Raw genomic sequence first — 26,676 nt, 5'->3', positions numbered from 1 at the left:
ATAGTTCAAACTCCAAATGAGAAAACTATGACTAGTAATCTTTTAAATGATGAACCTTTAGGAAACTATGGATAGCCATGGACTTCAAAAGCCTGTTGAAGCCTGTTCATCGGATGTCAGCTGTCCAAATTAGAGGCCTGAGCTTAGGAAGGTATAGCTAGCCCTCCCAACTAGCTTCAAGATTTGCCATTCCCACCACAAACTGATAAGGGGTGTCAAAAATCTTAATAGATGATCACACTTCAGCTGCATTCACTGATTCCCTGTGGGAAATATACTTACAGTTACTGGTTTCCATATAGGATATTCCTCTTTTCTTTACCTCTTCTACTTTTAAGTTCTTCCTACCTGGCATGGTGGAAGCTAGTACACCACTAATAGTGTCCTAATTGTGGATGTGAACTCTCAGGCTAGTGTTTAATTATGCCATGGGATAGCCTTACTTCTGAGTATATTTCCATTTGCAGCTCTAATTGCCCAAGTGTGGCCATAAATCTGGCACATCCTTTACCCAAGTTCTTTTTAAAAAGTAGAACACAAAAAAGTAGTTTCCCTGGTGATCCAATGGTTAAGAATCCACCTTGCAATGCAAGGGACACAGGTTCAGTTCCTGGTCCAGGAAGATCCCACATGCCAGGGACCAACTAAGCCTGTGTGCCACAATTACTGAGCCAGCACTGTAGAGCCTGCGAGCTATGACTGCTGAAGCCCAAGCTCTCTTTCGCCCAAGCTCTCTTTCGCCCATGCTCTGCAATAAGAGAAGCCACCGAAATGAGAAGCCCAAGCACCACAAGGATGGGTAGCCCCCATTCGCCACAACCAGAGAAAGTTTTCCTTCTCCAAGAAGCAAAGACCCAGCACAGGCAAAAAATTAATGAATAAATCTTTTTTTTTAAAGTAGAATATCATGTTCAAATTTGTTTACTTTGCACGTTTGTGTATTAAAGCATCTCTATATAGTAGTGATGATTAATGTCCTTTCTCCACAGACCATGGACCTGCACTCCTGTCCGAAGCCGATTGTATTTGTGTTGCACACATTCTTGTCGGCCAAAGTCACTCGCATGGGACTGCTTGTATGAGCAGCAAAAAAAAAAAATCAGTTAAAGAGCCTTGAATGTCATAAGAAGTATTTACACCTCAAAAAAAAAAAAAAAAAAAAAGCACAAAAAGAAAGCTCTTTGCTCTCTCCTCCAGCACAGTGCCTTGACAAGGACCTGCAAATCACTGCTGAAATGTAACCGTGTTTAAAGAAGAGCTTGCCTTTTACAAGCTACCTTGGCCAGAAATTCTAGGACTCTAATAAGCTCCAAAATGAATCTGTTAATTTATTGTCTAGTCTCCTAATGTGGTTTCTAAGTAATTAGGTTTATTTCCCTTGCTAAGAAGGGTGGCTCATTCTTTTTCATTTTGAGCGTAATCAAACATCTAAGTTTTCTTCTCCTCCTCCTTCCAGTAGAATTTGTTTCAGGCTTAACCTTGACCACTTACTTAGAACAACCATCCCTTCACAGGTGCTAGTTTGCAGCAGCCTGGGCTTCTTGGTCACTCTGTGTAGGTTAGACATTTGGTTGGAATTTACTGTCCTTATTTACTCCTCCTACCCTCGAAAGTCCTTGAATTGCATCACCAAAGGGTTCTTCACATGTTCACATGTCCTGGCTCTCCCTGTATCCCACCCTGACCATCACATCCCGCCACATCACTGGCTTTGTCACACCTAAGTGCTCACTTTAGGACTTAGAACTTAGGAGATTTGATTTGCCTTGCTTTCCACTCCCTTTCTAGTAGTGACCAACTTGAAGAGCAAGTTGGTAACCACTGCTCTGAAAGCAAAGTTTTGCTTGTTTTAGGATTTTCTGATTTTTCTCTTTGGTAGGAGCCAGGGGATGAGATTTCTTTTAAAAGAAAATCCTCATTTTAGCTGAAGCCATTTTTTATTGCTGACCAAATGTGCCTTTGGTGAGGGTTAATGGAGCTTTATTAGTCACTGTTTGAATAACTGGATATCACTGCCATTCCAGGGAAGTCATCTATTCTAATTTTGAGGAACAGTCTTTGAGGTGGGTTTCCTTAGTGTGGTATCTTTTCCTGGTAGATCTTTTGAAGCAAGATAAATCCTGTAGAGCCAGCTTGTTTTAAAGAGTACACATCAGTGAAGCCAGCATACCTTCCGCGCAAACATCGTGTCACATCGCTTTGGGCTGTGTGAGCCCAGGCAGGATCCAAGCCCAGGTTCTCTCCCTCTGGGGCAGCAGAGTGGCATCCGTCAGCACTGCTCACTCATTGCTGGCTCAGTGACGCCTCCTGCAGTGGGCAGGGCAACGAGATCATGGAACAGCTACCTGGGCTTCGCTCAGCATCACCAGATGTGTCATCGGAAGACCACAGCAGCAGCGAAGGTGCTGGTTCTGCGGTACCGGAGAATCGCATTCAGCTTCTTTTTCCTAATTATGAAGGAGGTATATATCTGAAACCATTTACAACAGTATAATAGCTATATAAAATGTCAAGGTTAGTACAGTCCCCAGATCCAAAAGAAAAGATAGCATTGACTTGGCTGTCCTCTGTGCTCTCTTTGGAAGGGTCTAGGAATAGTTCTCATTTACTAGAATCATCAGGAATGCCATAGAGGATGTATGTACTATGGAGGGTGTTGGAGGATAGCAATCCAAAGATAAGAAAGAAAGAAAAAAAAAACACCCACAGATGTACTATTTGCAAAGAGCTATTTGGTTTGAGTGCAGACAAACCTATAGACAGGAGGACATAGAGCAGACCAATGAGCAGAGACGGTTCAAATTAGACTTTGTAAACTCATTGTCTTCCCCCGCCCCATAAGTCAGTTCTTCTCCCAACTCCAGTCCCCAAAATGTTCTACTTAAAACTGGAAATTAAAATTTAGGCTAGAATATAACTTTTAAGAGCTTTTCTTATGTTTTGAAATTTCATAAATCTAAGTTTGGTTCCATCTGGGATATGTTGCAAGTCAGAGAAGAAAGAAAATATCTTGAAGATCCAGCTAAGATTTCCAGAAGCAGAATGTCAACACACAATACCCTCAGATAAGTGAGCTTAGACGCTTTTTGCAGTGAGAGTATTATTAATCTGAGAAGTTGAACAATACAGTCATAGACTTCGCAGCAAAGCCATTTGGTGAGGTTTTCTGTGTTAGTATGAAAGGCTAATAAGACACTGAGAATTTTTTCTGGGGGAACTTCTGAGCCACACTGCTCATTCCTTATATGAAAAAGATCTATTAAAGAGGTGTGATTTAAATGTGGGCAGGAGAGGTAAGGCATTGTGTGCATTTCGGCTTATTTGCTCAAGCTTTAACTGTCACAGCACCAAGATCCCTAGGGTTTCTTAACATCTTTTGAGTCTTGATGCGAAATGAAAGTGTATGGGGGGTTTCCTTTGACCACAAGCACCCACACGAGCAAGAGCCCTTCAGCTGCTTGTTTAACAAATGTCAGCAGCTTTCCAATCATGGGTAACCAGGTTGTTCTTCAAGTAAGTATGTTTGTGGGACTCTCATACCACAAATGAAGTGCTTTTTATCAATGAGACAGCCTTGGTAAATAGGTATTTTGTATCAAGATGCCAAAATGTGGCAAATTATCTTCAAATAGTAACTGCAGATGGGCAGTTTTGGTATTTCACCTCTTTTCTAGAACAGCTGGCTTTTCATTTCTCTTTCATTTTGAACTAGGAAGACTGTTGAGGATGTGGTGGGCTTCCCTGTGTCAAGTGGAAGGGAGCCGCAGAGTAGCATCCCTCATTCTGATGGACCCGTCCTGTGTCCTCGGGACCCACCTGAGGGTGTAGACGTCTTCTCCACATTCCACACAGATGCCTACAAGCAGCCAGCTGGGGTGTGAGCTTTCCTCCTCCTCATTCTCTAAAACTTCTCCCCTCCCTCTCCAAAAATAAAAGGAAAGGAAGAAAAGGCTCAATTATACTTTTTCTGGAAAATGTGAGTCCTTTCCTCAAGTCTTCAAACAAACCTTACCTGGAAATTAGTATCTGATTTTTTATATGAAGAAATACTTTAATGTATGTTTATACAGTATTTATTAGGTAGTCATAACTGTAAACTCACCTACCTAGAAAAGTTTCAGATTAAATATTGGGACATGTACAGGAATAAAAAATATTACTTTGAAGGTCATTTGCCTATTTTAAAGCCATGTTTTAGCACCTTTTAGGCTAGGCGAAGTCTGATAGTGCCTGTTCCTGTCATCTGTACTCAAAGTTATTGAAAATTATTGCATGCAGGCGAGATCAAAGTGTTTATTTCCTATATTTTTATAAGTGGAAAAATCTCTCTGACCAACAAATAATTAAAGTTGTTACTGATTATTCTCTTAATTTATCATCCTAACAGAATGGTAACAAAGCTTTTTTCAGCTGATTACATGCACTTAGCTAATAAACCAAAATTTACTCTTTAAAAAAAATTTAAGCTGTGTGGAATCTGGACAAGACTACATTTCACTGTAAATGGTTTTGATGGACAAAAGTGTGTTCACTTTTGAGAAAAAGTTATAATGGATTGTTTTTAATTTTGAGAGACCCTCCAGTCTTCTTGTTTAATTTATATCCATATTTTTAAATTCAAATTGTAAGCTGCTATGCAAAATCTATTAAAAGCCCTACCTACTTAAAAAGTTATAAACATTTTTGAAGTTTTCAGGGAAGACCTGTAGACTTAAGCACTTTCTCTGCTTTTTTTTTTTTTTTTCTTATATCTTAGACACGCTGAATTATGTTATTATTTTCACTGGTTATAAGCTATTGATTGTACATAATATTTAAACCATCCAAATATCCAGCATACATTTCCATGTCACTGCCATCCACTATTGATGCCGTGAATGAAATGGCTGGTTAGAAAGCCAAAGGTCATTTTTTTCCCCCCAATATCCAATGAAGAAGTAAAATGCTAGATCTCTTTTGTCTCAAAGCATACTGAGATCTGCATATCTGTGTAAGGAAGAGAGACTGACTTGGGATTCTGCTTAAACTTTAAGTTGTATTTGATTATAGTCATATTCATTTGTTTTACCATGTCTATCAGATATATTACATGCCAAGTGGTACTACATCCTATTGGAAATATCTTTCATTTAAATATGAATTCTTATCATGGCTTTTTTCCCTCCATTAGATCAAAGTAGAGGAATCTGCCATTTTCTACCATTCTATGTCCCTACTTTAATTGCTTGGTGGTCTAGAATTATTTTTTTATGCATACTGTCTTTAAAAACTGACAGCAGCAGTCCTCCCACCCCTGCCCACCTTTTTAAGCTATATGTTTCACTGTGCTGGGCATGGAGACACTCATTAAATGTGTGATGACAGACAGTTCTAAAATAATTATGCTGTATATCAGGATTATGTGTTTTTGAGCAATATAGCTACTTCTATGGTAAATGATATTAAGTGAAATTTATTTTACACTAGTAATAGACTATATAGGTGGTTGATTTGAAACCCTTTCCCTAAAGCACACACACACACAAACATACTTCTAGCAGATCAGTAATTTCCAGTTAAGGTACAATTAATAGACACATAGAACACATCTGTCTCTTCAACACTAGCTAAACTGCCAACTGGAAGAATGGTTGCTAAGTATTAACTTTAAAAAGTATCTTAACAAGATTTCTTCTTTTATCAACTTGAGCTGAATTTCTTGTCACCTTTGTTCTTACTTTCCACTTTAGCTGACTGAACCAAAGCTTATTCTGGTTTTAAAAGTAAATCTGCCCTTGATATAATGCACAAATATGCCATTTATTGCTTGCTCTCCAATGAACATTTGATTGTATTCAACAAAAGTCTATCATATGACCTGTAATCTTTGAATTGCCACAAAATAGATTGGTTGAAACTAAAAAGATGTAACAGAGAAATGATACTTCATTTTATTGTAAAATTAGGTATTCTGGTATATTTCTAACTTCTGAGTCCTGGAAGTACTTTGCTCAGTTTAATAATAATCTTAGCTCCATGCCATTGACACAAATGCAAAATTTTCTGAGTCCGTCTTTATCCTAGTCCCATATAGACCCTTGGAGCCTGATTATCACCTCTTCTAAGGTGACAGAAGTCCCTAATGGATAGACAAAAGGTTCTTTGGGGCCCTAGAGAAATTTTTGAAATGACAAATCTAGTTAATTATATATTAATTCATGGATTCTTTCATCTAATAAGCATTTATTCATGTGCAGTTCTTCACAGGCACTCTGAAGGGTCCAAATGAAAATTCCTGCCCTCAAGCAACACCTCATCCATTTTTTCTCAGTCATACCATGCCATCTATTTATCAGTCAGAGGTTAAGTCATTAACCACCCCATATTTTTACCAAAGTAAACCTCCAGTTCTGCTCACCTGGCAAACTGGAAAGTGTTTAAAAGGATGCTCAGTCATTGGTCCACGCCAGCATGAAAGAACTCCAAGCACATTTAAGAAGGTTGGTCTTTTCATCATGCATCTTTTTTTTTTTTTTTTTTTTACTTAATGCAAAATCAGACTTAAGTTTGGGAAGGAGAATAGTGTAGAATATTCTTAGTAAGGCAAATCACAACTAAAAGTAAGCTCTATTGCCCTAAGTGGATCAATGAGAAAGTCTTTTTAAAGAAATACTTACCTATCAACAGAAGAGATCAAGGTATATTTTATCTACTCCCCTTTGTAGATTCTGCTGATCCAATCATTTCCACACTTACAGCCTTTAAACATCTCATTTGCTCAAACTCCTTACATGTGGTAGATAGGCTGTTGCTTCATCTGAGAAATCAAAATAATGAAGATATTTAAAACTTAGCAAAATTTCACTTAATCTAGAACACTTGGGCATTCAAACTCAGTAAAAAGGGCACCTTACAAGAATAAGGGAGGTTGCATGAGTTTTTCCATTTTTTCCTTCAATGTCAGTCCCTTTCTATCCAGGCTGCTTCCCATCCATCACTAGAGGCAGCCTTTCGGCCACAGCCTTTGTCATGCCCAGAAAGGCGCTGAAATGTTAGTGACTGGAACGGCATAGGGAACACAGTCTCCTGGGCTCCTTCTCCACGCTTTTCAGTGTCCTGTAGTTGTGCACAGAATTTAGGTCATCCCTATAATGTCTTGGTCTTCACTTTGTACCACCCCCTTTGACAATCAGGTGCTAATGATTCTGTTGGAACCAGCATGTATTGTGTGAATGTCTGTTCTGCATAGGTTGGAAGAAGTTCTTTCCATCTATCTCAGTCCTGTTCAGGTGGGTGTCAGTTACATTTTCTCACCTCTTATTTTGTGAATTAATAGAATTTAGAGGAAAAGAAGTGATTTAAACTACAAGTTTGGGGTTTGGCACAGTCATCAATCTTGATGACACTCTTCATACTTTAAACCAAATCTTCTCTATCATAAGAACCAATTTCCGATTGTTTTTCTCTAGTTTGGACTCCAGTGTTATGTTTTAAAGTCTGGGTAACACTGTAACACTGATGGGTTCAGTGTGATAAGACTTGGGTACCCAAAGAATCTGTTTCCTTTGTGGTATCAGACCCAAGGTCTTTTAGAAACTAATGTGGCAAAACACCACCTATAAAGGCCTGTTTTGGCTGATCTGTGCAAACTCTGATTATACTCTTTTGTATGTATTCTGTCCCGCACAACTCTCGTTTTTTTAAGTATTAAGACCTAGAAAGCTAAGATAACACTTCTACAAGGAGTTAAAAGTATGTGATATTCTGGTTTTTCCTTCCTTTTGGAATCCTGCATTTCAACAAGACTTCTTTTTAAGTATTGTTTAAAATTTAGGTCTCAAGTCTTCTGGCATTACCAGACTACCAAATCAAAACCCATGGTGTAAAACAGGGCAGTATTTTTATTCTTAATAATGAAAAAGCTTTATGTGTACTCTGTAAGTATAATGCATAGACAACACTTTCCCTTGAGTTGCACATCAACATAGAGCATTGTACATTACAATGAAGTTTGTAACTTAAGGGTATTATATATATAAATACATATATACCTTTGTAACCTTTATACTGTAAATAAAAGAATTGCTTTTAGACTTGTTTTTTCACTTTTTAATATTAAAATAGTTTCAAACTTACAGGAAAGTTTTAAGAACAGTACAAAGGGGCTTCCCTGGCGGCTCAGTGATAAAGAATCCACCTGCTAATGCAGGAGACACAGGTTCGATCCCTGACCCGGGAAGATCCCACATGCCAGGGCACCACAACTACTGATCATGTGCTCTTGAGCCCATGAGCCGGAATTACTGAGCCCATGCACCACAACAACTGAAGCCCATGTGCCTAGAGCCTTGTTCTGCAACGAGAGAAGCCACTGCAATGAGAAGCCTGCACACCACAACATGAGAAAGCCCAAGTGCAGCAATGAAGTCCCAGTGCAGCCAAAAATAAGTAAATCTTTAAAAAAAAAAAATACAAATAACTGCATCCCCATCACCCAAATTTCCTGATTGTTAACATTTTGCCACATTTGTTGCATTACCCTGTCCTCTTTTTCTGACATGATGCCCATCACCCTTAAATTCTCTAGTGTGTACTTTGCAAACACAGGGACACTCTCCTGTACTGCCACCCTACAGCCCTCCCAATCAGGAAGTGAACTTTGCTTCAGCACTGCCACCCATCTACAGACCCCATTTAATGGTGCCAGTCTTCCCAACAATGAATGTCTCCATTTCCTTCCCGGCACAGGATCCTATCCAGTATCACATGTGTTTGGTTGTCACATCTTAGCCTCTTCTAATGCCATTTTTAAACAGATTTAGGGCAACTCCAAACCCTTAAAAACTTAGTTTTTGTTTTAGTTCTACCACTGACCATCTGTGTGATGGGAACTTAATCACTGGATCAATCTGAGCTTTATCATACATTCAGTTGCACAGAGCAAAGTGAGGTGAGAGTTTCTCAGGAATCTTCCTAGGAGCTCAGTGCTCTATTTATTTTGGTATCAGTCACTTTATGTGATATCTCAGCATAATTTTGCCCTGGCCCTACCTCTCCAAAATGTTACAAACCTAAACCTTGTTTTTATTCCTCCTCCCCACACGGTTCTTGCTGTCAACCAAGAAGCTCCTTAACAAATTGCTCAGAACCCATTCCTTGCATGAGCCAGTCTGATTTTATGAAGTTGTATGGGCTAAGCAGAGTTGACTTACTGGTCCAAGCTTGGGTTTACAACAAATGTCACATTCTCAGTGTAATCAGAACCCAATATAGTAAAGTGCTGTGTGAGAAAGAACAAATTATGCAGCCACTGTAGAGGACAGTGTGAAGGTTCCTTAAAAAAAAATTATAGATTTACCATATGATCCAGCAATCCCACTCCTGGGCATATATCCAGAAAAGATGAAAACTAATTTGAAAAGATACGTGCACCCCAATATTCACAGCAGCACTGTTCACAATAACCAAGTCATGGAATCAACCTAAATGGCTATTGACAGAGGAATGGATAAAGAAGATGTGGTACATATATACAATAAAATACTACTCATCCATAAAAAAGAATGACATAATACCATTTGCAGTAAAATGGATGAAGCTGATGGACCTAGAGATGATCATGTACCTTCCAGGTGACTCAGTAGTAAAGAATCCACCCACAATGCTGAAAACGAGGGTTTGATCCCTGGGTCGGGAAGATCCCCTGGAGGAGGAAATGTCAACCCACTCCAGTATTCTTGCCGGGAAAACCCCATGGACAGAGAAGCCTAGAGGGCTACAGTTCATGAGGTCACAAAAGAGTCAAACACAACTTATAGACTATACTACAACAACAACAGAGATGATCATACAAAGTGAAGTCAGAAAGAGAAAGACAGATATACTTCTTATAACTACTTATAAGTGGAATCTTAAATGGTACAAGTGAATGTATTTACAAGACAGAAATAGTCATAGACATAGAAAACAAACTTACAGTTACTAAAGCAGGAAAGGGGGATGACAGGAATTTGGGATTAACAGATACACAAATTGTCACCTCTATACATTTATAGAGTTGCCACCCTTTACCAGCTTTGTTCACTTGAAATGATTTCAAACCATCCTTACTCCTCAAACCACAGGCCTTCCACTTTCTCTCCCTCTATCAGAAGATTCTCGTTTCTTCTAATTCACCAAGAAAACAGAAGGCATCCAAAGGCACTCTCCTAACGTCTTGTTATCTTCTGCCCAGCCAAGGTAGGCATCTATTTTCTCAGCTCCCACTTTACCGTCTGCAGCCTATCCACCCACCTAGGCTTTGGTCCCATTCCCATTGGCTAGCTTTCTTTACTGGATTCTTCCTATTGGTTTTTAAACACGCTGCGCTTCTGTTAATAACCAATCTGCTATGCTTAAGATCTCCTGGGTAGAGCCCCTAGCTTTGGAGACCTAAGAAAATCACTTTACTAGGGAGAAAAGTAATACAAAGGAAAACAGAACTGGCTTTAGACAGAGCCACTGGCATCTTAATAACAGTAAACAGGGTCTAATAAGACCCAGTGTTTACATTAGCTCGCTCATTCATTTCCTCTAAAAGGCAGACAAGGTAGATACTAATTAAAAACTTTAATTAAACATCAGAAACCCAAAGCTCTGAGAAGTCAGGCTTATTGTGAGAGAAAAACTTGCCCAACAGATGAAGTTTTATTCCAAGTGGGATTCAGGACTTGATGATTTCATTCCTGTCCTATTCTGGCCCCGCCCCCTGGGGGCAGTCTCGCCCCGCCCCCGACACGCCCCTTTGCTCACGCCCTGGTCCCACAGCCTCGGCTGAAAGCGGCGGCCTGCAGTGCCGGCCGTGGCCGCCAGGGGGCAGCCGCGCGGCTCTGGCCCGACCGCTCTGGGCCGCGCTCCTCGCTCGCCCTCGGACTCCGCTCCGGCTGCGAGCGGCCGCCCTGCCCGCGCCCAGCGCTGACCCATCGGGCCCTCCGCGCCGGACCAGCTCCTCGGCTCCCGGGGCAGGACCGAGGCCGCAAGCAGCGCCGCGGGGTGTGGGGCAGACCCAGGAGATGAAATGACAACGTCAACCCTCCAGGTACCTCGCCGCGGCCCAGCCGGCTTACTGAGGCCGAAGGAAGCGCGGCGGGGCCTGCGGGCAGGCGGGCGGCCTCCTCCTAGCCGCGGCCTCGCGCCCCCGCCCCGTCGCTCTGTGCCCGTTTCTCTTTTCTCGCGCTCTGAACTGTGGGTCGCTTCGCGTTTAGAATGCCGGGCCTGCTAGACCGGGCCGAGCCCCAGGTCGCTGTGTGTAGCTGGCGACCCGGGGCTGCCTTGGGGATCAGCCTCACCCGGGCCTCACAGCGACGCCCGGGCCCGCGGTCGGGCTGCTGGATCTCCCTTCTTCTCCTGCCTCCCTTCGAACGACCTCCGTCCCTCCCCCTGTCTCCCATTTCCTCTTCTCGGCCTAAGACCCTTCATTCATTCCTTGGATCGCGTTAGGTAGTGCTGGGGTGGCGCCACCTGGATGCATGACTGACCCGTCCTCCAGGTGCTGCTGGACCTAGCTGGGCCGGAAAACAGGAACGCGCTCTTCTTGTCTCAGACCTGAGTTTGAATCTTGGTTCTGCCACTCACTAGCATGTGACCTTGGGCTCGTTAGCTGATCTTGGAGTCTCGGGTTCCCTGTCAGTGAAATGGGGTGATGCCCCGTAGGGTTGTTGTGATAGTGGCTCTAGATCGAGTGATTCATGTGGAGCATTCTTAACGCAGTGTCAGCACATATTCAGTGCTCATTAAGTGGTGACAGGTACAGTGCTTCGGGGAGTTGGGCAAGAGGTCGAGGAAGAAGAGGCATTTGGGTCCGTAGTCAAAGAATGGGGGGGTGGCAGATACCAGCAGGGACAGTTACTCCAGGTGGAGAGAAAGAGGGGAACAGAGGCATGGAATACAGTGGGTTCTAGGCCAAGAATTTGCTGGTGTCCAGAGCCAGATCTTACCAGCTACCAGTGGAAGCTGTTATCACAGGGGTAGACCAACATGGCTTGCAGATCTCACCTTCCCAGGGCTTGTGAGCTAAGAATGCCTTTTCCTTTTTTTTTTTTTAAAGGAAAGCTTTATTAAGATATAACTCACATGCCATACAGTTCACTCATTTAAAGTGTTCAGTTCAATGCTTTTAGTATATTCAGAGGATTCCCTGATAGCTCAGTTGGTAAAGAATCCCCCTGTAATGCAGGAAACCCCAGTTCGATTCCTGGGTTGGGAAGATCCGCTGGAGAAGGGATAGGCTACCCACCCCAGTATTCTTGGGCTTCCCTTGTGGCTCAGCTGGTAAAGAATCCGCCTGCAATGCGGGAGACCTGGGTTTGATCCCTGGGTTGGGAAGATCCCCTGGAGAAGGGAAAGGCTACCCACTCCAGTGTTCTGGCCTGGAGAGTTCCATAAAATGGAATGTATAATCCATGGAGTCACAAAGAGTTGGACATGACTGAGTGACTTTCACAGAGTTGTGTGGTCATCGCCACAATCACTTTTAGAACAGTTTCATCACTCCAGAAAGAAATGCTGCCTCCTTTAGCAGTCACACTTCTCTAGTCCCCAGCTGTATTTCTCCCAACCCTAGGCAACCACTAATCCATTCTCTGTCCCTAAGCATTTGTCTAATTTGGGCATTTCATATAAATGGAAGTATATATCAATAATATGTGATCCTGTGTGATGGGTTCTTTCATTTTTGAAAAAAAAATGTATTTCATTTTATTTTTTGGCTGTCCTGGGTCTTCATTGCTGTGTGGGTTTTTCTCTAGTTGCAGAGAGCAGGTGCTACTCTCTGGTTGCAGGGCACAGGCTTCTGATTGTGGTGGCTTCTGTTGTTGCAGAGCACAGGCTCTAGGGTGCAAGGGCTTCGGTGGTCGTGGCTCCCGGGCTCTAGAGCACTGGCTCAATAGTTGTGGTGCCCATCGCATGTGAGATCTTCCCGGATCAGGGGTCAAACCCCATGTCTCCTGCATTGGCAGGCAGATTCCTTAACCACTGAGCCAGCAGGGAAGCCCCGGTTTTTACATTTTTAAGTGTCTGGAAAAAGGGATGTTTCATGATATGTGACAGTCATGAAATTGAAATTCCAGTGTCTGTAAAGTTTTATTGGAACCCACCTCTGCTCATTTCGTTTATGTATTGTCTCTGGTTGCCTTGGGGCTACAAAGGCAGAGTTGAGTAGTTGCAACAGAGATTATATGGCAGGAGAGTCTAAAATATCTACATTCTGGTCTTTTATGGAAAGTTTGCCACATGTTAGCATGTCTTTTTTACCCTTTTCTTACCTGTTACTGGAGATTCCACAGACAGTTTTGTTGCCTTTCCCTCCTGTTAAGCAAAACTGTTTGACTCTAAATTGCAATTCATGCCTCTTGTATGTGAAAAACTATGTATGGTTGCCAGAAACAGTGAATATGCTCTGAGGTGCACTGAGGATCTAGAAAGAGGGAGTGAGTAGGCCTACTTTGCCACCTGAGAAGCAGAGCATTCCTAGAGTATCGCTCCGAGCCCCCCCTTTCAAAAAAGACCCAAGCAAAGTGTGTAGAGTTGAAAAGTCTAAGGATCTGGAGGTGTGTTCTGGAGATGAGAAGCCACTGGTGACAGGAGCACCCCGTCTCATGTCTGTCTGAAGAGAGGCCTCGTGGAGGACAGTAAACACATGAAGTTTGTGTTTAAGCTCATCATCCAGGAAGGTTCAGGGCTCCCAGCCATTATCTGTTTGTAAGGAGTATAAGGAGCTAGAAAACAGTAGCCTTTCCTCATCTCTTCAAGCTGGTGTGCTTGTGTACCATCAGCCTGGCCTGACCTGTCCCAGTCTGTTAGTTCTGTAGAACGCTCTGTGTCTTTCTGAGAGTTCTTCCTTTCTGATGAGAAAGGGCCGCACAGAGGCCCTGGGCCCTGCCAAGGGCTAGTCAGGAGGCTTATTGTTCGCTCTGTGGCCAGTGGTCTCTGCCTGCCTGCTGTCTAGTGCTGTCTCAGTTTGAAGAGGATAATTCTGGTAGTGCTTCCCAGCTTGGTGAAGCCATGGTTTCTAAAACTGGATGTGTAGGTGTGGGGCAGCTGCCTGAGAGATCCAGCAGGCTTTCAGTTCAGTCCAGAGCACAGGCCTGCGGGATTTAGCAGGTTCACAAAGACACTCTTCCAGAGTTCTTAGGAGGGTCTGGAAGCTCACTCCCCACCAGTGGCAGCACACAGATGCCTTTGAAGTAAGCAGGCACTTTTCTTCCTGGAGGTATCTGTGTATTGAGTCACGTAGCTAAGCATCCCTTCCCTAGGAATCAACTTTAGGGAAACTGTCTTCTCTTTTCAGCCTAGAGAAGTGAGCTGGGCTAATACAAAAAAGTAGAGATCCCTTTAAGTCCATATCATAAAACTCTTGGGTTGATGAAGGACTTTCCTAGCTGGCTGGGTCCTTTCTGGCCCACAAGGTCAAGGGTAGTTTCTGGCCTCCATGCTGACCAGTGCAGCAATCAGTTGGTTTTGCTGTTTGCCCTGTTGCAGGCTCTCAGTCCAGCTCTATTTCTCTTTCCCCTGAAATTGCGAAATAGAAAGTGAACTCTCCTTTTGAGCCCTAACCTGAGATACTTGATCAGGCTTCCACTTGACTGAGAAGGCAGTTGCTTTTAACTGTATGAATATATTGTGAAGCAGAACAGCTGTCTTTTAAAGCTGCCTTTCAAGGCCTTTCTAGTTGATGTTGGACAAGTAGGCCAACATAAAGGTCTGCAGCTGATGGATTCCCGGGCCTGGCAATATCTCTTATCAGTGTACTCCTGCTGCCTGGAACCCAGGGGCTTTCTGGATCTTGTGGGAAGCCCTGGGTTGTGTGTTTTGCCTTTCCAGAAAGCCATTGATCTGGTGACAAAAGCCACAGAAGAGGATAAAGCCAAGAATTACGAGGAGGCTCTCCGGCTCTACCAGCATGCCGTGGAGTACTTCCTGCACGCTATCAAATGTGAGTCCCCCACAGGGTCCTCCGTAGCCTCAGAGCCGCGCTGAGAGGAGGGCGGGCACACGGAGCTCACAGGGGCCCCTCCGTGGTCCCCCTTCTGCAGATGAAGCACACAGTGACAAAGCCAAGGAGAGCATTCGAGCCAAGTGCATGCAGTACCTGGACCGGGCGGAGAAGCTGAAGGATTACTTACGAAACAAAGAGAAGCATGGCAAGAAGCCAGTCAAAGAGAATCAAAGCGAGAGTAAGGGGTGAGTACGGAGGAGTGGAGGACCCGGCGGGCCCGACACCCCCGCGAGCAGGGTCCGTTTCCTGCGTGCTGTCACCTTGGTGCTGTCCTTTGGGGAATTCTCCTTGTAATAGAGATGATGCCTGCAGCTGCCTTCACCGAGCCCTTTTTTTTTTTTCACCGAGCCCTTTACAGGAAACATACATCCGTTGTCTCACTAGATCTGTATGGAAAAGCTGTGGGCAGGGTGGGGAGTCAGCCCTGGATTCTGCAGCCAGACTGTCAGGATCCAGCCTGGCTCTGCCACTTCCTAGTCATGTGACCCTGGACAAGTACCATGACCCTGCTGGGCCTGCAGGTTCCTCATCTGTAGGAGGAGGAAGGTAGTGGGACTTCCCTCCCAGTGTTGCCCTAAGGAGCCAATGAGATGATGCAGGAAAAGCCCGGAGAAGACAGCTTGGAGCACAGTAGGGATCAAATAAGTGCCAGCTGTGTTATCAGAGGGTCTCATCTTCATGTAATGAACAGCGGCAGGCTCAGAGAGGTTCAGGGATGGCCACGGTTGCAGAGCTGTTACTTGATGGAGTCTGGACCCAGACCTGGGGCCTCTGTTTTGGACTCTACAGCCAGCGTTCCCTCCACAGCCTGTCACCTCTCATCTGTGGTTTGAGCACAAAGGCCAGTGATGTCCTGGAGGTGAAGGGCGGGTGTGCAGGCCAGAGGTGGTGGAGCAGGAGAGAGAAAGGTGATGTGTCAGCTCTCTCCCCCGACCCCAAAGTGGGGAGCTCTGCTCCTGGGTTGAGAGGACCCGCCCCGGGGCCTGGAAGAGTTCTAAGGATGACACATGACTTGTGTCTGGATCGGGCTTGGCCCTGGAGGCACAGCCACATACTGTCCTGCTGTGAGTCCCTGTGAAAGGCCAGGAGCAGCTCCCAGTGCTTGCCCGGCTGCTCCTGATGTCCAGCCAGAGCACCAGGCCCCCACCGGCCTTCTTGAGAGCGCACACGTCTCAGTTTTCTGCCCTTTGTGAAGAAGCGAGGGTTGGTGAGGAGAGTGTTTCCTGGAGGATCCAGAGGGGATTGCTGACGATGTGTAGCCCCGACATCCTTGGGGTGCCTTGTCTGCGGACCTCTCAACCACTGTCAAGCAGGGAAAGTGTCTGTTTAGCACCGGGCTGGCCATCAGAGCCTGGTCTCGCTCTCTGAGCCTCCTTGCTAGCTGCCTCTCACTCCAGCCTGTCGTCTTCTGTCTCCTTTCCCAGCAGCGATAGTGACAGTGAAGGGGATAATCCAGAGAAAAAGAAATTGCAAGAGCAGCTGATGGGTAAGCAGCTTGAGGCCCGTGGTGGTGGGAGGGGGTGAGGGTGGTGGTGGTGGGTGGTGGCAGGGACCCCCAGATGGGTCGAGCTCCAGGTCGAAGACTCTGTCTTGGTCCTGCAGGTGCCGTTGTGATGGAGAAGCCCAACATCCGGTGGAATGATGTGGCTGGGCTGGAGGGAGCCAAGGAGGCCCTCAAAGAAGCTGTCATTTTGCCAATTAAATTCCCGCACTTGTTCACAGGTAAGAGTTAAGCCACTTTAGGCCCCAGTGCACAAAAGTCAGGCTTCTGAGAGCGCCAGCTCAGGGCCCCGTGATGCAGGCATCCAGGGGGTAGGTGGCAACTTGGCTCCCTTCGCCCCTAGCAGGTGAGGGCCTGGCCCTCCCGAGTGCGCTCCGTCAAGGGAGGGTCCAGGGCCGGCTCGCCGCGGTCACCTACTCCTTGGCTTCTTTCCATGTTAGAGACACTTTTGTGACTAGAACCTTGAACCGTTCCAGTGGTAGGCAGGGTCAGGAACCAGCGCCAGCCAGCGTCACTTTGCCAGGTCCTGGGGGTCTGGAGCCAGGGCCGGGACCAAGCTCTCGGCAGGTGATTTAGTTGCCTTGACTCTTCTGCTCCTACAGCAAAGTCGTCTTGTAGAGCTTTTTATTCTCAGCCATATTTACCATGACTCCGGCCCCTCTGCTTTTTTTTCTCCCTTTCCCCAGTCAGGAAGAAGCTCACTCGAGTTCATTCTTTCTCATAGGCAAGCGCACCCCTTGGCGGGGGATACTGCTCTTTGGACCGCCCGGCACAGGGAAATCCTACCTGGCCAAAGCAGTGGCAACAGAGGCCAACAACTCCACCTTCTTCTCTGTGTCCTCCTCAGACTTGATGTCTAAGTGGCTGGGGGAGAGCGAGAAGTGAGTCCACCCAGGCTCTGCTCCCATGGCAGCCGCAGTGGCTGCTCACAGCCTGGCTTCCCTGCCCTTGGACTCGCCTCCCAGAGGCGCCGGGAGAGGGGTGTCTTGTTAGCTTGTCAGGTGGGACGCTGTCCTGACAGAGCCAGCCGAGCCTGGAAGGTCACTTGGGAGCCATGAGTCCACGTGAGGGGAAAGGAAAGGCACTCACAGTAACTGGGTTTCAGCTAAGTGTCCTCCGTTGGGGACTTTATACAGTTAACTTATTCCCCACACCGGCTCCCATTTTGCAGATGAGGAGACTGAGGCTGAGAGGAAGGGAAGGGATTTGTCCTTGTCCAGAGCTAACGAACAGGGCTGCTGGGATTCGAGACTGATGCTGAGGCTTGCTCTTCCTCCCAGTGCAGGGCTGCCTGAGGACTTGTTACTACTGTTTTTTCTGTCGACTCAGCCTCTCCGAGGGAAGGGCGAGAGGAGGGTGGTGCCAGGGACCCGGGCTGGGCCAGGATCCCACCCATGTCTCCCCTCACAGGCTGGTCAAGAACCTGTTCGAGCTGGCCCGCCAGCACAAGCCCTCCATCATCTTCATCGACGAGGTGGATTCGCTCTGCGGATCCCGCAACGAGAATGAGAGCGAGGCTGCCCGCAGGATCAAAACCGAGTTCCTAGTCCAGATGCAGGGTGTGTGCCAGTCCTGGGTCTCCTCCCCACTCCTTTCCCCACCTGAAGCCAGTCCTGGGCTTTGGTATTTAGCTGTGGCTGAATCTGACTACTCTTACGGTGGAGGGACAGAGAAGCAGAGAAGCAGTTCTTAGCTCCCTCTCATTGAGGCCTTGGTTGGCCGCCTCTCTGCCCCTCCCGAGGTGGGCAGGGCTGTGGGGCTTGTACCCCAGTAAGGCTTGCCAGGGCCCTGCCGGGGGTATCAGGGGACAGCTCCAGTTCAGGACACAGAGCCCCCGAGTTCCTTCCCTCCCAGGTCCTGACTGAGCCTGGCAGGTGCTGAGTTGGCATCTGTTTCCCTTTGTCCACAGGGGTGGGGAACAACAATGATGGGACTCTGGTGCTAGGTGCCACAAACATCCCGTGGGTGTTGGACTCGGCCATTAGAAGGAGGTGAGTCTTCCCTGGAGGAGCCCAGGGCCAAGGTCTGTCTCCAGCCATGGTCAGCCTGCAGCTGGCAGCAGGCATATAGCTGGACCCTGTTTCTCTGGCGGCTTCTCCGAGTCTGCAGAGCCCTTAGTGAGGCCAGCTTTTGGAGGGCGCCCAAGCCTCTCCGTTGAGACCATCCCGCCTTCCACTTTCAAGTCCTGCCATGTGCTTGGCTCTCTAGGTTTGAAAAGCGAATTTATATCCCATTGCCGGAGGAGGCTGCCCGTGCCCAGATGTTCCGATTGCATCTGGGGAGCACTCCTCACAACCTCACAGAGGCCAACATCCACGAGCTGGCCCGGAAGACAGAAGGCTACTCGGGTGCAGACATCAGCGTCATTGTGCGGGACTCCCTCATGCAGCCCGTGAGGAAAGTGCAGTCAGCAACACACTTCAAAAAGGTGAGCAGGCCCACAAGGAGCCACTTAGAAAGTGTCACAGGAAAGGGGATGTTGGCTCTCTGGCTGCTTGGGTGACAATGCATCTTGGGAGCCGAGGTTAAGTGCCTTCAGGGGCCAGGGCTGTACATGCTCCCACCACCCCTGCAATACTGGCTTGAGGGCAACCACCTCAAATCGGGTGATGCCAGAGGACAGGGCGCTGTGACCACCACCTCTGCCACCTGTGTCAGCCCTGTGCCAGTGCTCGTGGTGGGCCCTGCTGTGTGTCTGAAAGCGAGGGGCATAAAATGGCACACCACGCAGAGGAAATGCATTCACGCGGTAGATGGCTGTCAGCGTCACTGTGGGCACTGCTGGCTCTGCTCTGGGTGTTGGGGAGACACCTGTGACCACAGCAGACGGAAACCCTTACACGAGCCTCATTTCTAGTGGGGGAGACAGACAGCAAAGACTCCTTTCTTAGAGGGTGATGGAAACAGCAAGGGAGGGAGGTCTTGTGTTCTGCGATTTGGACGGGGTGTGGGTAGGTTGCACTCTTAATGGATGGGGCACCCTGGGTGAACTGAGTCCAGAGTTGAAGGACGTAAGTGTTGAGCCCTGGAGATACTTGGGGAAATGTTGCCAACGGAGCAGGCAGCCTTCAGTTGGAAAAACACTTTTGACGTCACCACGTTCATAGTGAGATTTGATGGAGCTGATGAGGAAAGGAAGCTTTCTAGGTCTTTGGGTCACAGATTGTGGTTCTGGAGAACAACAGCTGGAAGAGCATGCTGATCGCAAACCTCTGAAATCAGATTTGGAGCCACCCAGACTCCAAGAGCCCAAGAGTTTGAAGGAGCCCATCACTCAGATCAGACTGCTGATCTAGAAACCCAGGCCTTCATCCACATCTTGCTGTCACCTTCTCCTCAGGGCTCAGAAACCCGAGGTGTCTCGCCCCTTCCCCAGGTGCCAAGGGGCAGCCCTTCCAGCCAGTCAGGCTCCCGTTTGGTTTCAGGTCTGTGGCCCTTCCCGCACCAACCCTAGCATTATGATCGATGACCTCCTGACCCCATGCTCACCGGGGGACCCAGGAGCCATAGAGATGACTTGGATGGACGTCCCTGGTGACAAACTCCTAGAGCCTGTGGTTTGCATGGTAAGTGGCTGGCTGGGAGAGAGGACTACAGAGAGCCCAGGAACCTGGGGGTTTCCGTCCAAGAATGAAATCTGCTCCTCCCCTTCCATGTTCTGTGCTATTGTGGCTCCTCCTAGACAGAATGGTCTCTGGGGCTCTGCTGGCGCTCAGTGGGGACCCAGGATGGAGGCCGTAGTGTTAGAATTGTATCTTCTTCAACAGGAAGAGTAAAGGCCAGGTGAGGACTGCTGCTTTGGTACCTTTGGGGTTGGCCTCCTTACCCAGAAGGAACCAGTAACTGTCCTTAGCACTGTGGATTTGGTGCAGTTGCACAGGCAGCCACTCAGCTCACTGTTCCTGGCCTGTCCTTATCTCAGCCTTGCCAGTGGTCTTGCCTGTCCTGTGAGGTGGTGTCAGGCAAGATCACTGGGCCTGGTGTGGTAGGCGTGCACTTACAAAGAGCTTCTCACAGGAGTTAAGAGATAACAGGAACTTAAGACTCCCTCAACGGGAAGTAGGCTGTCTAGAAATGTTATGGGTTGCCCCAGGAGGCCTTCAGGCAGAAGCCAGGCAGTGGGAGTTCTGCATTTGGGACTTGGGGGTGACCTCAGAGGCAGGGCTCTTCCCACCCCTCTTCCCACCCTGGACTGTGTGGGGCTGAGACTAAGCTGGGCTCGGAGCCCAGCCCCCTCACCTGCCTGCACTTCTCTTTGCAGTCGGACATGCTCCGGTCTTTGGCCACCACTCGACCCACTGTGAATGCAGAAGACCTCCTGAAAGTGAAGAAATTCTCAGAGGACTTTGGACAGGAGAGTTAAAAGCTTCTTCATTTGCCTGATGGTGAAGGTGGGAGGTTGATTGGGGTCAATCCATGGTACTCCCCAGGTCAGTGGCCACACAGAGCTCCAGGGCTCGTCCCAAGGCCACTGCAGTGCCCCCCTGCTGACCGGCCGTCAGTGGGGGAGCAGGAAGGAAGGGCCTCCCCGCTGCGGAGTCACAGAAGCACATTCGGTACCTGGGGGGTACTGGCTCTTCCTGCTTCCTCCTCCTCTTCTGGATGCTCACCATCTCCTTGTCCTGCCCGCCTCCCATGGTTTTTTTTTTAAACCATTCTTTGTTCCCTAAATTAATGCTGCTTGGATTTTTGACTTGTTTATAAATTTAAAACCTGCCCGAGGTGTCAGGGAGTGGGAGCAGCCCCTGGCCTTGGAGTTGGTGCAGCGGCCCTTCAGAATGGCTGCCCAGCGCCCCCGCTGCCCCTCCCTTCCAGATCCAAGTATTGCTCCGTGTGAACCAAATGGCTGTTGCCTGGGATCCCCAGTCCAGACTCTGCCTGTATGGGCCACGAGTAGAGCCAAGCCATTCACTTCCTCTGGGCCCTGTGTCCTCCCTGCAGGAGGAGAGGATGGTTTTTGTGAGCACAAAGCTGTGTAGATCAGACCGAGGGAACGCAGTCAGGCAGGTGTCACTGCTGCCTCTTTTTTAATCCCTCTGAATGTGAGAACACTGAGCCCAGCCACTGCCCCGGGTCCCTGTCCTGGAAGCGGGCTAATAAACCCTTTTCATTTCTTGAGCCACCTGAGAGTGCTCTCATCTTTGACTCCTGTCTGGGGGCTCCTTGAAGGCCACACTTGCTTCCCCTAGAAAGACCCTCTGGTCTCTGCTCTCTTCTCTTCAGTGGAGCTGCAAGTAAACCGGAATGTCACCAGCGACTGCAGTTCCGGGCCTGTTCTCCCATCGCGTTCACGAGACCTTTCTTCCCCCAAGGCCTTGGAAGCGGTGGGTGTGTTTCAGGGACCTGGGCAGTTCTTGTTCAACCTCCAGATGAGAGGCTGCAAGCTGAGAGGCCTGTGGTCTAGACACGGCCTGTGGTTGTGCTTTGGTTTGGTCTGCTGCCAACATTTAAAAGTCAAGAGCTGACAAAAATTGAGATCTCTGGCTTCTGAAGCAGGTTAGGGAAACACTGGCCCTGCATCCAGGATCTGCCTTCTTCGTCAGGGGACTGTGCCCTCCGGCTCACCCTCCCCACCCGGACTGCTTCACTCCTTGGCATTTCCTGTCCAGCCCCGGTGGCCCCTTGAGTTTGTGATTCCTGGAAGTGAGGCAGCCACGGCTCCAGAGCTGGTGGCAGGCCAGGGAGTACTGTCTGAGGGGCGGCAGGAGCAGCCTGGCATCTGGTTGCTCTAGCTCTCCTCCCCCTCCCAAACTTAGTGTCAGTGCCTTCAACCAGAATGGCCCACGTTGTTAGCATTGCACCGTGGTGTTTCTTTGATCTGGGTAGGGGTGTCTGCTGAATTGAGCCAGCTTTTGCTTGGTTCCTTGAAGACGTAGGCGCAGTGCTGCTCTCCAGTGCAGTGGGTCAGCCCCGCTCTTGTTACCTGGAGTGTCAACAGGCCTGACCTCCAGATGGTGCTGTGCTGGGTCGGGGGAGCTGTATCACTTGCTGGAGAGTTTCCACATCATGTTCCTGATTAGTTGGTTATGGACCCTCAGCCACCAGTTACCATTTGAACATACCGTTCAAAAACTACTGGCCACCCCCTCCCTGTACTGCTTCATTTTAGTCAGTTGTGTTTCGTTACCTTTATTTAAAACGGAAGGCCCTTGCCTTTTTTTTTTTCTCCTAACCTGCTTCCTTCTTGCTGCTGCTTGAACACATTGGCAAGTCACAGGGGTTAGCAGAAACTGGAGGGCTGCTGGGGCTCATCGCCACAGTTCTCATCACAGTTGCCATGCCTTCCCACTTCTCTCTTTACCCTGAGTGACAGGGCAAACACTTGTCTTGTTCGCTGCTGAGCCTGGCACAGTGGTGATGCTCAACATGGCTAATAAGTGCAGAGGAACTTCCTTCCCTAAGTGCTTACTCTGAAATTCACTTCCTCCCTACCTGGGGATTCCATTCTTAACCCTCTGCCTACATTGATTTACACTGTGGAAGTTGACTTCTAAAACTTTCATTAGCTCAAGGTGCTGAATCATGTGTTTGGTTTTGCAGCTGATCTATGTGCCCAAGATGGAAGAGAGTTTCTTCCTCGTAAAGGCAAGGATTTGTTGTCTTTGGGTTGTACTGTCTTGGGTTAATTGATCAAATCCATCCTTGTTTATTACAACCATAAATCTTATCTATTGTCAGCAACAGAATCTCAGGCTTTCCCCGAGGTCCACACTGAGCAGTCATTTTCTTTGGGCCTTAAGTCAGGAAGTGTCCAGCAGATACTACCAATCTGTATGACAAAGGCATGATTAAGGACTGTTAACCTCAGGGCCTGTAAGGAACCTTCAGAATGTTTTAATGCCATCCTGCAAGGGAAAGGAGGCTCACTGAATCCTAATTTTCCTAAGGGGCCACGTTTTCAATATAAACGAGAGCTTACTACAGATTCCGAGAGGGCTGAGTCTGTCCCTACCTCAGGGCAGCGCTGGCCCTGTTCCTCCCTGAAGTGTGAGGGACGCAAAGCCAGACTTGGCTGGCTTGCATGGCCTCACACACCCCAGACTTGGCTGTTTAGAGAAAGCACTTGGGAAGAATGGGTCTTTCCTGGGTCGTTTGATTAACTACTGTTTAAGATACATTTTCTCTATAAACAGCTTACTGGACTTCTTACTATACCTGTATTTGGATTTTGGAGGACTTCGGTAAGAGTACCTGCATGGCAAAACTCAACATAAAAATGAGCTCCTTCACCTCTTGACAAAGCTCTGACAGAATGTTAAAGCTAAAACCGTTGTCGCCATGATGCTGGTTTATTTTTTCAGAATAAGTGTGGTGACGAGGAAATAGATGTCCTGCTTTCTGTTTCTGCCCTGACTGTGACAGGAAAAGGCTCATTGCTCCTTCTCAACTACAGGCAGTCCCCACTTGTTGAAACCACTTTGCACTGCTTTGCTTCTCTGAAAGACCTACATTAGTACCTGTTTTCACTAATGGAAAGAAACTTGAAGAGGACTTTCACTTTAACAAAAAAGGCAAAAGCCAAAACAGCATTCCACTTCTGTTTTGCAGCAAGCTCTTACAGAAGCAGCAAGCACTCAGAGCAGCCAGAATGGCACCACCAAGCTCCTTCCCCAGGAGCTACACTCAGCATCTCAGCATCCAGCCGTCATCGCTTTGCACTGTGTCTGTGAGCGTCTGTGCTGCATCTCGATTTATTCTGTGCATCTGTTAGCATGATGTGTCCTCCGTAACTGCTTCTTCCCTGTGTGCTATTTCAGCTTAGGAAAGGCTTCGTCAGAATGTTCTTTCAGATCACGGGGAAACCTGTATCGCTCCACGCCCTGCTCCATGGCCTCCACCCAAAGAATGAGCCACGTACCAGCTACCTAAGAGATCTCAGCAGGAAAACCTTCCCCAGGCCTATTAAAGGTGGAAAGCAAAAGCCCGAGACCTAAACTGTATCTGAACCTTGAAAAATGTATGACCACTCAGTTACGTTAAGACTGTCATTGAACTGGGGATATTCTGTCCTGTGTTGTGCTTCCACAGGCAGACTGGTATCCAAAACAAACAGAGACTGTGCAAGTAACACACATGGACCCTTTGTAACATAAGACTTGGTGAAGACGAGCAACCACAGCCTTAATCTGCATTTTAAACATAGCTTTCAGACGTTTGGGGGTTACATCGTAATCTGATCTTGGCTTGGGGAATAGATGGCTACACCCTTCTGAAATCACGTCTACTGAGAGTGGCTATTTATTTGCACCCCTCACCTCCCATCTCTATACAAAATTGCTAGGAAATGCCCACTCCTTTAGGGGAGATGTTTCTCTTTTCAAGTTGAAGATATATTGTCCATAGCTCATTTCAGGGTACACATTTTTAGCATCCTCCTCCAACTCAGTTCGGCAGCTTTGGCAGTCTGTTGTTTTCTGTCAGAGCAGAGCCAGCACCAAGTCCAGCAAGGAAGATGTGCCCAGCTCAAAGCTGGAGTGTGTGTGTCTTGGTCAGTCATTCACCTCCATCCAGTGGATGTTTGTAAACGTCTTGCTGTCCATTTTGTCAATGAACAGGCAGCCCTGCAAGTGGTCCATCTCGTGCTGGATGATGCGGGCTGCCCACCCACTCGCCTGCCACACCACCTGCTCTCCTCTAGGGTCCAACCCTGCAAAGGAAGGTACAGCCTGGGTGAGGACATGCTGGAACTGCGTCATTCTCAACCTACTGAGACCTTCCCTGCCCCTGGCTGTGTTTACAAGAGGCAACATCGGAAGGGAATGCAGACTGCAGCGCCTCTCCCTCCTAAAAAATGAAGTCTGAACTGTGACTCTACCAAGTATTCAACCAGGTTCCCAACCCTGACAGGGGGGTTGCTAGGCTCACTATGGGGCTAAAATGAGACATGATCTTCCCAAGTGGCTTGCTCAAGAAGAACCACCATCCCAACCCTCCAGCAAAAAATCACATTCTGCAGAATATCCTGTGGTATGACAGACAGGTACTGGCTTATCACCCTGAGCTAGGCAAAGCTGGGTTCCACTTCTCCCAAGCCACCACGACAGATCTAATAGCAGCAGAGATGCGTGTGTGTGTGTGTGAGAGAGAGAGAGAGAGAAAAGAGACACAGGGTGAGCGACAGGGCAGAGGACGGGGTGAGAGCTCACAGTGGAACCAGGCCACTCTTCCAGTCCCCACCCCTGTGCCCCGGTTGAGCTGGCTCTGCTCTCACAGGCACCTCCCGCCCCATCCCATCAGTCCTGAATTTCGTCCACTCTAGGGTCTGCTCTTTGTTCATGTCGGTAGGCTCCTGAGATCAGCCATCAACATGTCTACACTTTAACTGCAACTTGGGGTAAACTGTTTCGTGGGATCCGAGCCCGCCGCCTACATAGGTTGAAGGGGAGCACACAGGCACCCAGTCGCCGCCCCAGGGACCCCACCTCTCCGCACCTGAGATCTGCACCGCCTGGAAGCGGGGCACGCAAGCAAGGAAGCCGGCGACACTCTCGCAGCCTTCAGGGAAGGTGACCAGGCGGCTGTCCAGCACCCGCAGGCTGGGGTTCACGAACACGCGCAGGGGGAAGGGCTCCATCTGACGGGCCTCGCGCACACGCGGCGCGCAAGCGCGGAAGAGCGTCTCAGGGAACTCCAGCGCCAATACCTGCAGAGGCACTCCGAGTTGCGGCGCGCTCAAGCCCACGCAGTGCCGACGCCGCATCACTTGCACTAGCCGCTCCACCAGCCGCTGCAGCTCGGGTCCCGCCAGCTGCGCGGGCTCTACCGGGGCCGCCACGGCCCGCAGCGCCGGATCCCCAACCTGGCACACGCGCGGGTACGGCGGCTCCGGCGTTCCCTGCACCAGACGCCGCACGTAGCGCCAGTAGGAGCGCCGGCGCGCCGGCCCCTCGAGTCCATCCCGGGTGGGCGTGGAGCTGTAGGCCCGGACGCCGCCGACCGCTACCCGCTCTCCCCACAGCAGGGCCGACCCAACGCAGCGCGGCGCCCGCAGCCACCGCAGCAGCAGCCCAGCCCCCAGGAGACCCATGGCGCGTGGAGCAGTCTTCCGGCCGGCCGCGTCCCTCGCCGGCCCCCGTAGCCGAGGCTCCGCCACCAGGGACGCCGGGAAGTGAAGTTTCCGTGCCCCTTCCGGGAGCGCCGGCGCCGCTCCCCGTACGCAGCC

The 26,676-nt window shown here is 48.3% G+C and overlaps 3 protein-coding genes and 1 long non-coding RNA gene across 10 annotated transcripts in view; 2 read left to right on the top strand and 2 right to left on the bottom strand.

The window, feature by feature from the left end:
* The window catches only part of SNTB2 (syntrophin beta 2), a 70,862-nt gene extending 62,790 nt beyond the window's left edge, over positions 1 to 8,072 (top strand). Inside the window, exon 7 of the mRNA XM_027516132.1 lies at positions 990 to 8,072. Within this exon, the coding sequence (XP_027371933.1) occupies positions 990 to 1,082 (93 nt within the window). The 3' untranslated portion in view covers positions 1,083 to 8,072. The remainder of the gene's footprint in view (positions 1 to 989) is intronic.
* LOC113876671 lies at positions 6,495 to 11,598 on the bottom strand. 3 transcript variants are annotated; one of them, XR_003506560.1, is made up of 2 exons: positions 11,496 to 11,598; positions 6,495 to 6,796 (listed from the first exon to the last, which is right to left on the bottom strand). It is a non-coding gene; the product is annotated as an uncharacterized LOC113876671 (long non-coding RNA). The 3 variants fall into 3 exon arrangements; XR_003506558.1 differs by lacking the exon at positions 11,496 to 11,598 and adding an exon at positions 11,307 to 11,421; XR_003506559.1 differs by lacking the exon at positions 11,496 to 11,598 and adding an exon at positions 11,061 to 11,300.
* Positions 10,815 to 24,732, top strand: VPS4A (vacuolar protein sorting 4 homolog A). 5 transcript variants are annotated; one of them, XR_003506556.1, is made up of 13 exons: positions 10,887 to 11,056; positions 14,839 to 14,950; positions 15,051 to 15,198; positions 16,438 to 16,499; positions 16,616 to 16,735; positions 17,239 to 17,395; positions 17,925 to 18,073; positions 18,424 to 18,505; positions 18,723 to 18,942; positions 19,940 to 20,080; positions 20,776 to 20,905; positions 23,648 to 23,695; positions 24,063 to 24,732. XR_003506556.1 is itself a non-coding variant. In XM_027516136.1 (12 exons), the coding sequence occupies exons 1-11, from the start codon at positions 11,036 to 11,038 to the stop codon at positions 20,875 to 20,877; spliced, it is 1,314 nt and encodes a 437-aa protein (XP_027371937.1). In that variant the 5' UTR covers positions 10,815 to 11,035; the 3' UTR covers positions 20,878 to 20,905; positions 23,648 to 24,732. The 5 variants fall into 5 exon arrangements, 3 of the variants coding, with proteins under 3 accessions (XP_027371937.1, XP_027371939.1, XP_027371938.1); XR_003506555.1 differs by having other exon boundaries at positions 23,816 to 24,732; XM_027516136.1 differs by having other exon boundaries at positions 10,815 to 11,056; positions 23,648 to 24,732.
* On the bottom strand, positions 24,725 to 26,662 carry PDF (peptide deformylase, mitochondrial). Its single transcript, XM_027516139.1, has 2 exons — positions 25,947 to 26,662; positions 24,725 to 25,161 (listed from the first exon to the last, which is right to left on the bottom strand). Exons 1-2 carry the CDS (start codon positions 26,539 to 26,541, stop codon positions 25,004 to 25,006), a joined length of 753 nt encoding a protein of 250 aa, XP_027371940.1. The 5' UTR covers positions 26,542 to 26,662; the 3' UTR covers positions 24,725 to 25,003.
* Positions 26,663 to 26,676: the final 14 nt, after the last annotated feature.

This window comes from Bos indicus x Bos taurus, chromosome 18 (assembly GCF_003369695.1).
Source record: "Bos indicus x Bos taurus breed Angus x Brahman F1 hybrid chromosome 18, Bos_hybrid_MaternalHap_v2.0, whole genome shotgun sequence".
In the NCBI taxonomy this organism is placed as follows: Eukaryota; Metazoa; Chordata; class Mammalia; order Artiodactyla; family Bovidae; genus Bos; species Bos indicus x Bos taurus.
This window is presented reverse-complemented; position numbering and strand designations above follow the sequence as displayed.

Coding starts and splice junctions, on each gene's coding strand:
- VPS4A (XM_027516136.1), top strand. CDS start 11,036: ATGACAACGTCAACCCTCCAG. Junction 14,951..15,050: donor CTTCCTGCACGCTATCAAAT/GTGAGTCCCCCA, acceptor CCCCTTCTGCAG/ATGAAGCACACAGTGACAAA. Junction 18,506..18,722: donor GACTCGGCCATTAGAAGGAG/GTGAGTCTTCCC, acceptor TTGGCTCTCTAG/GTTTGAAAAGCGAATTTATA.
- PDF (XM_027516139.1), bottom strand. CDS start 26,541: ATGGGTCTCCTGGGGGCTGGGCTGCTGCTGCGGTGGCTGCGGGCGCCG. Junction 25,162..25,946: donor CCAGGCGGTGCAGATCTCAG/GTGCGGAGAGGT, acceptor CTTCCTTTGCAG/GGTTGGACCCTAGAGGAGAG.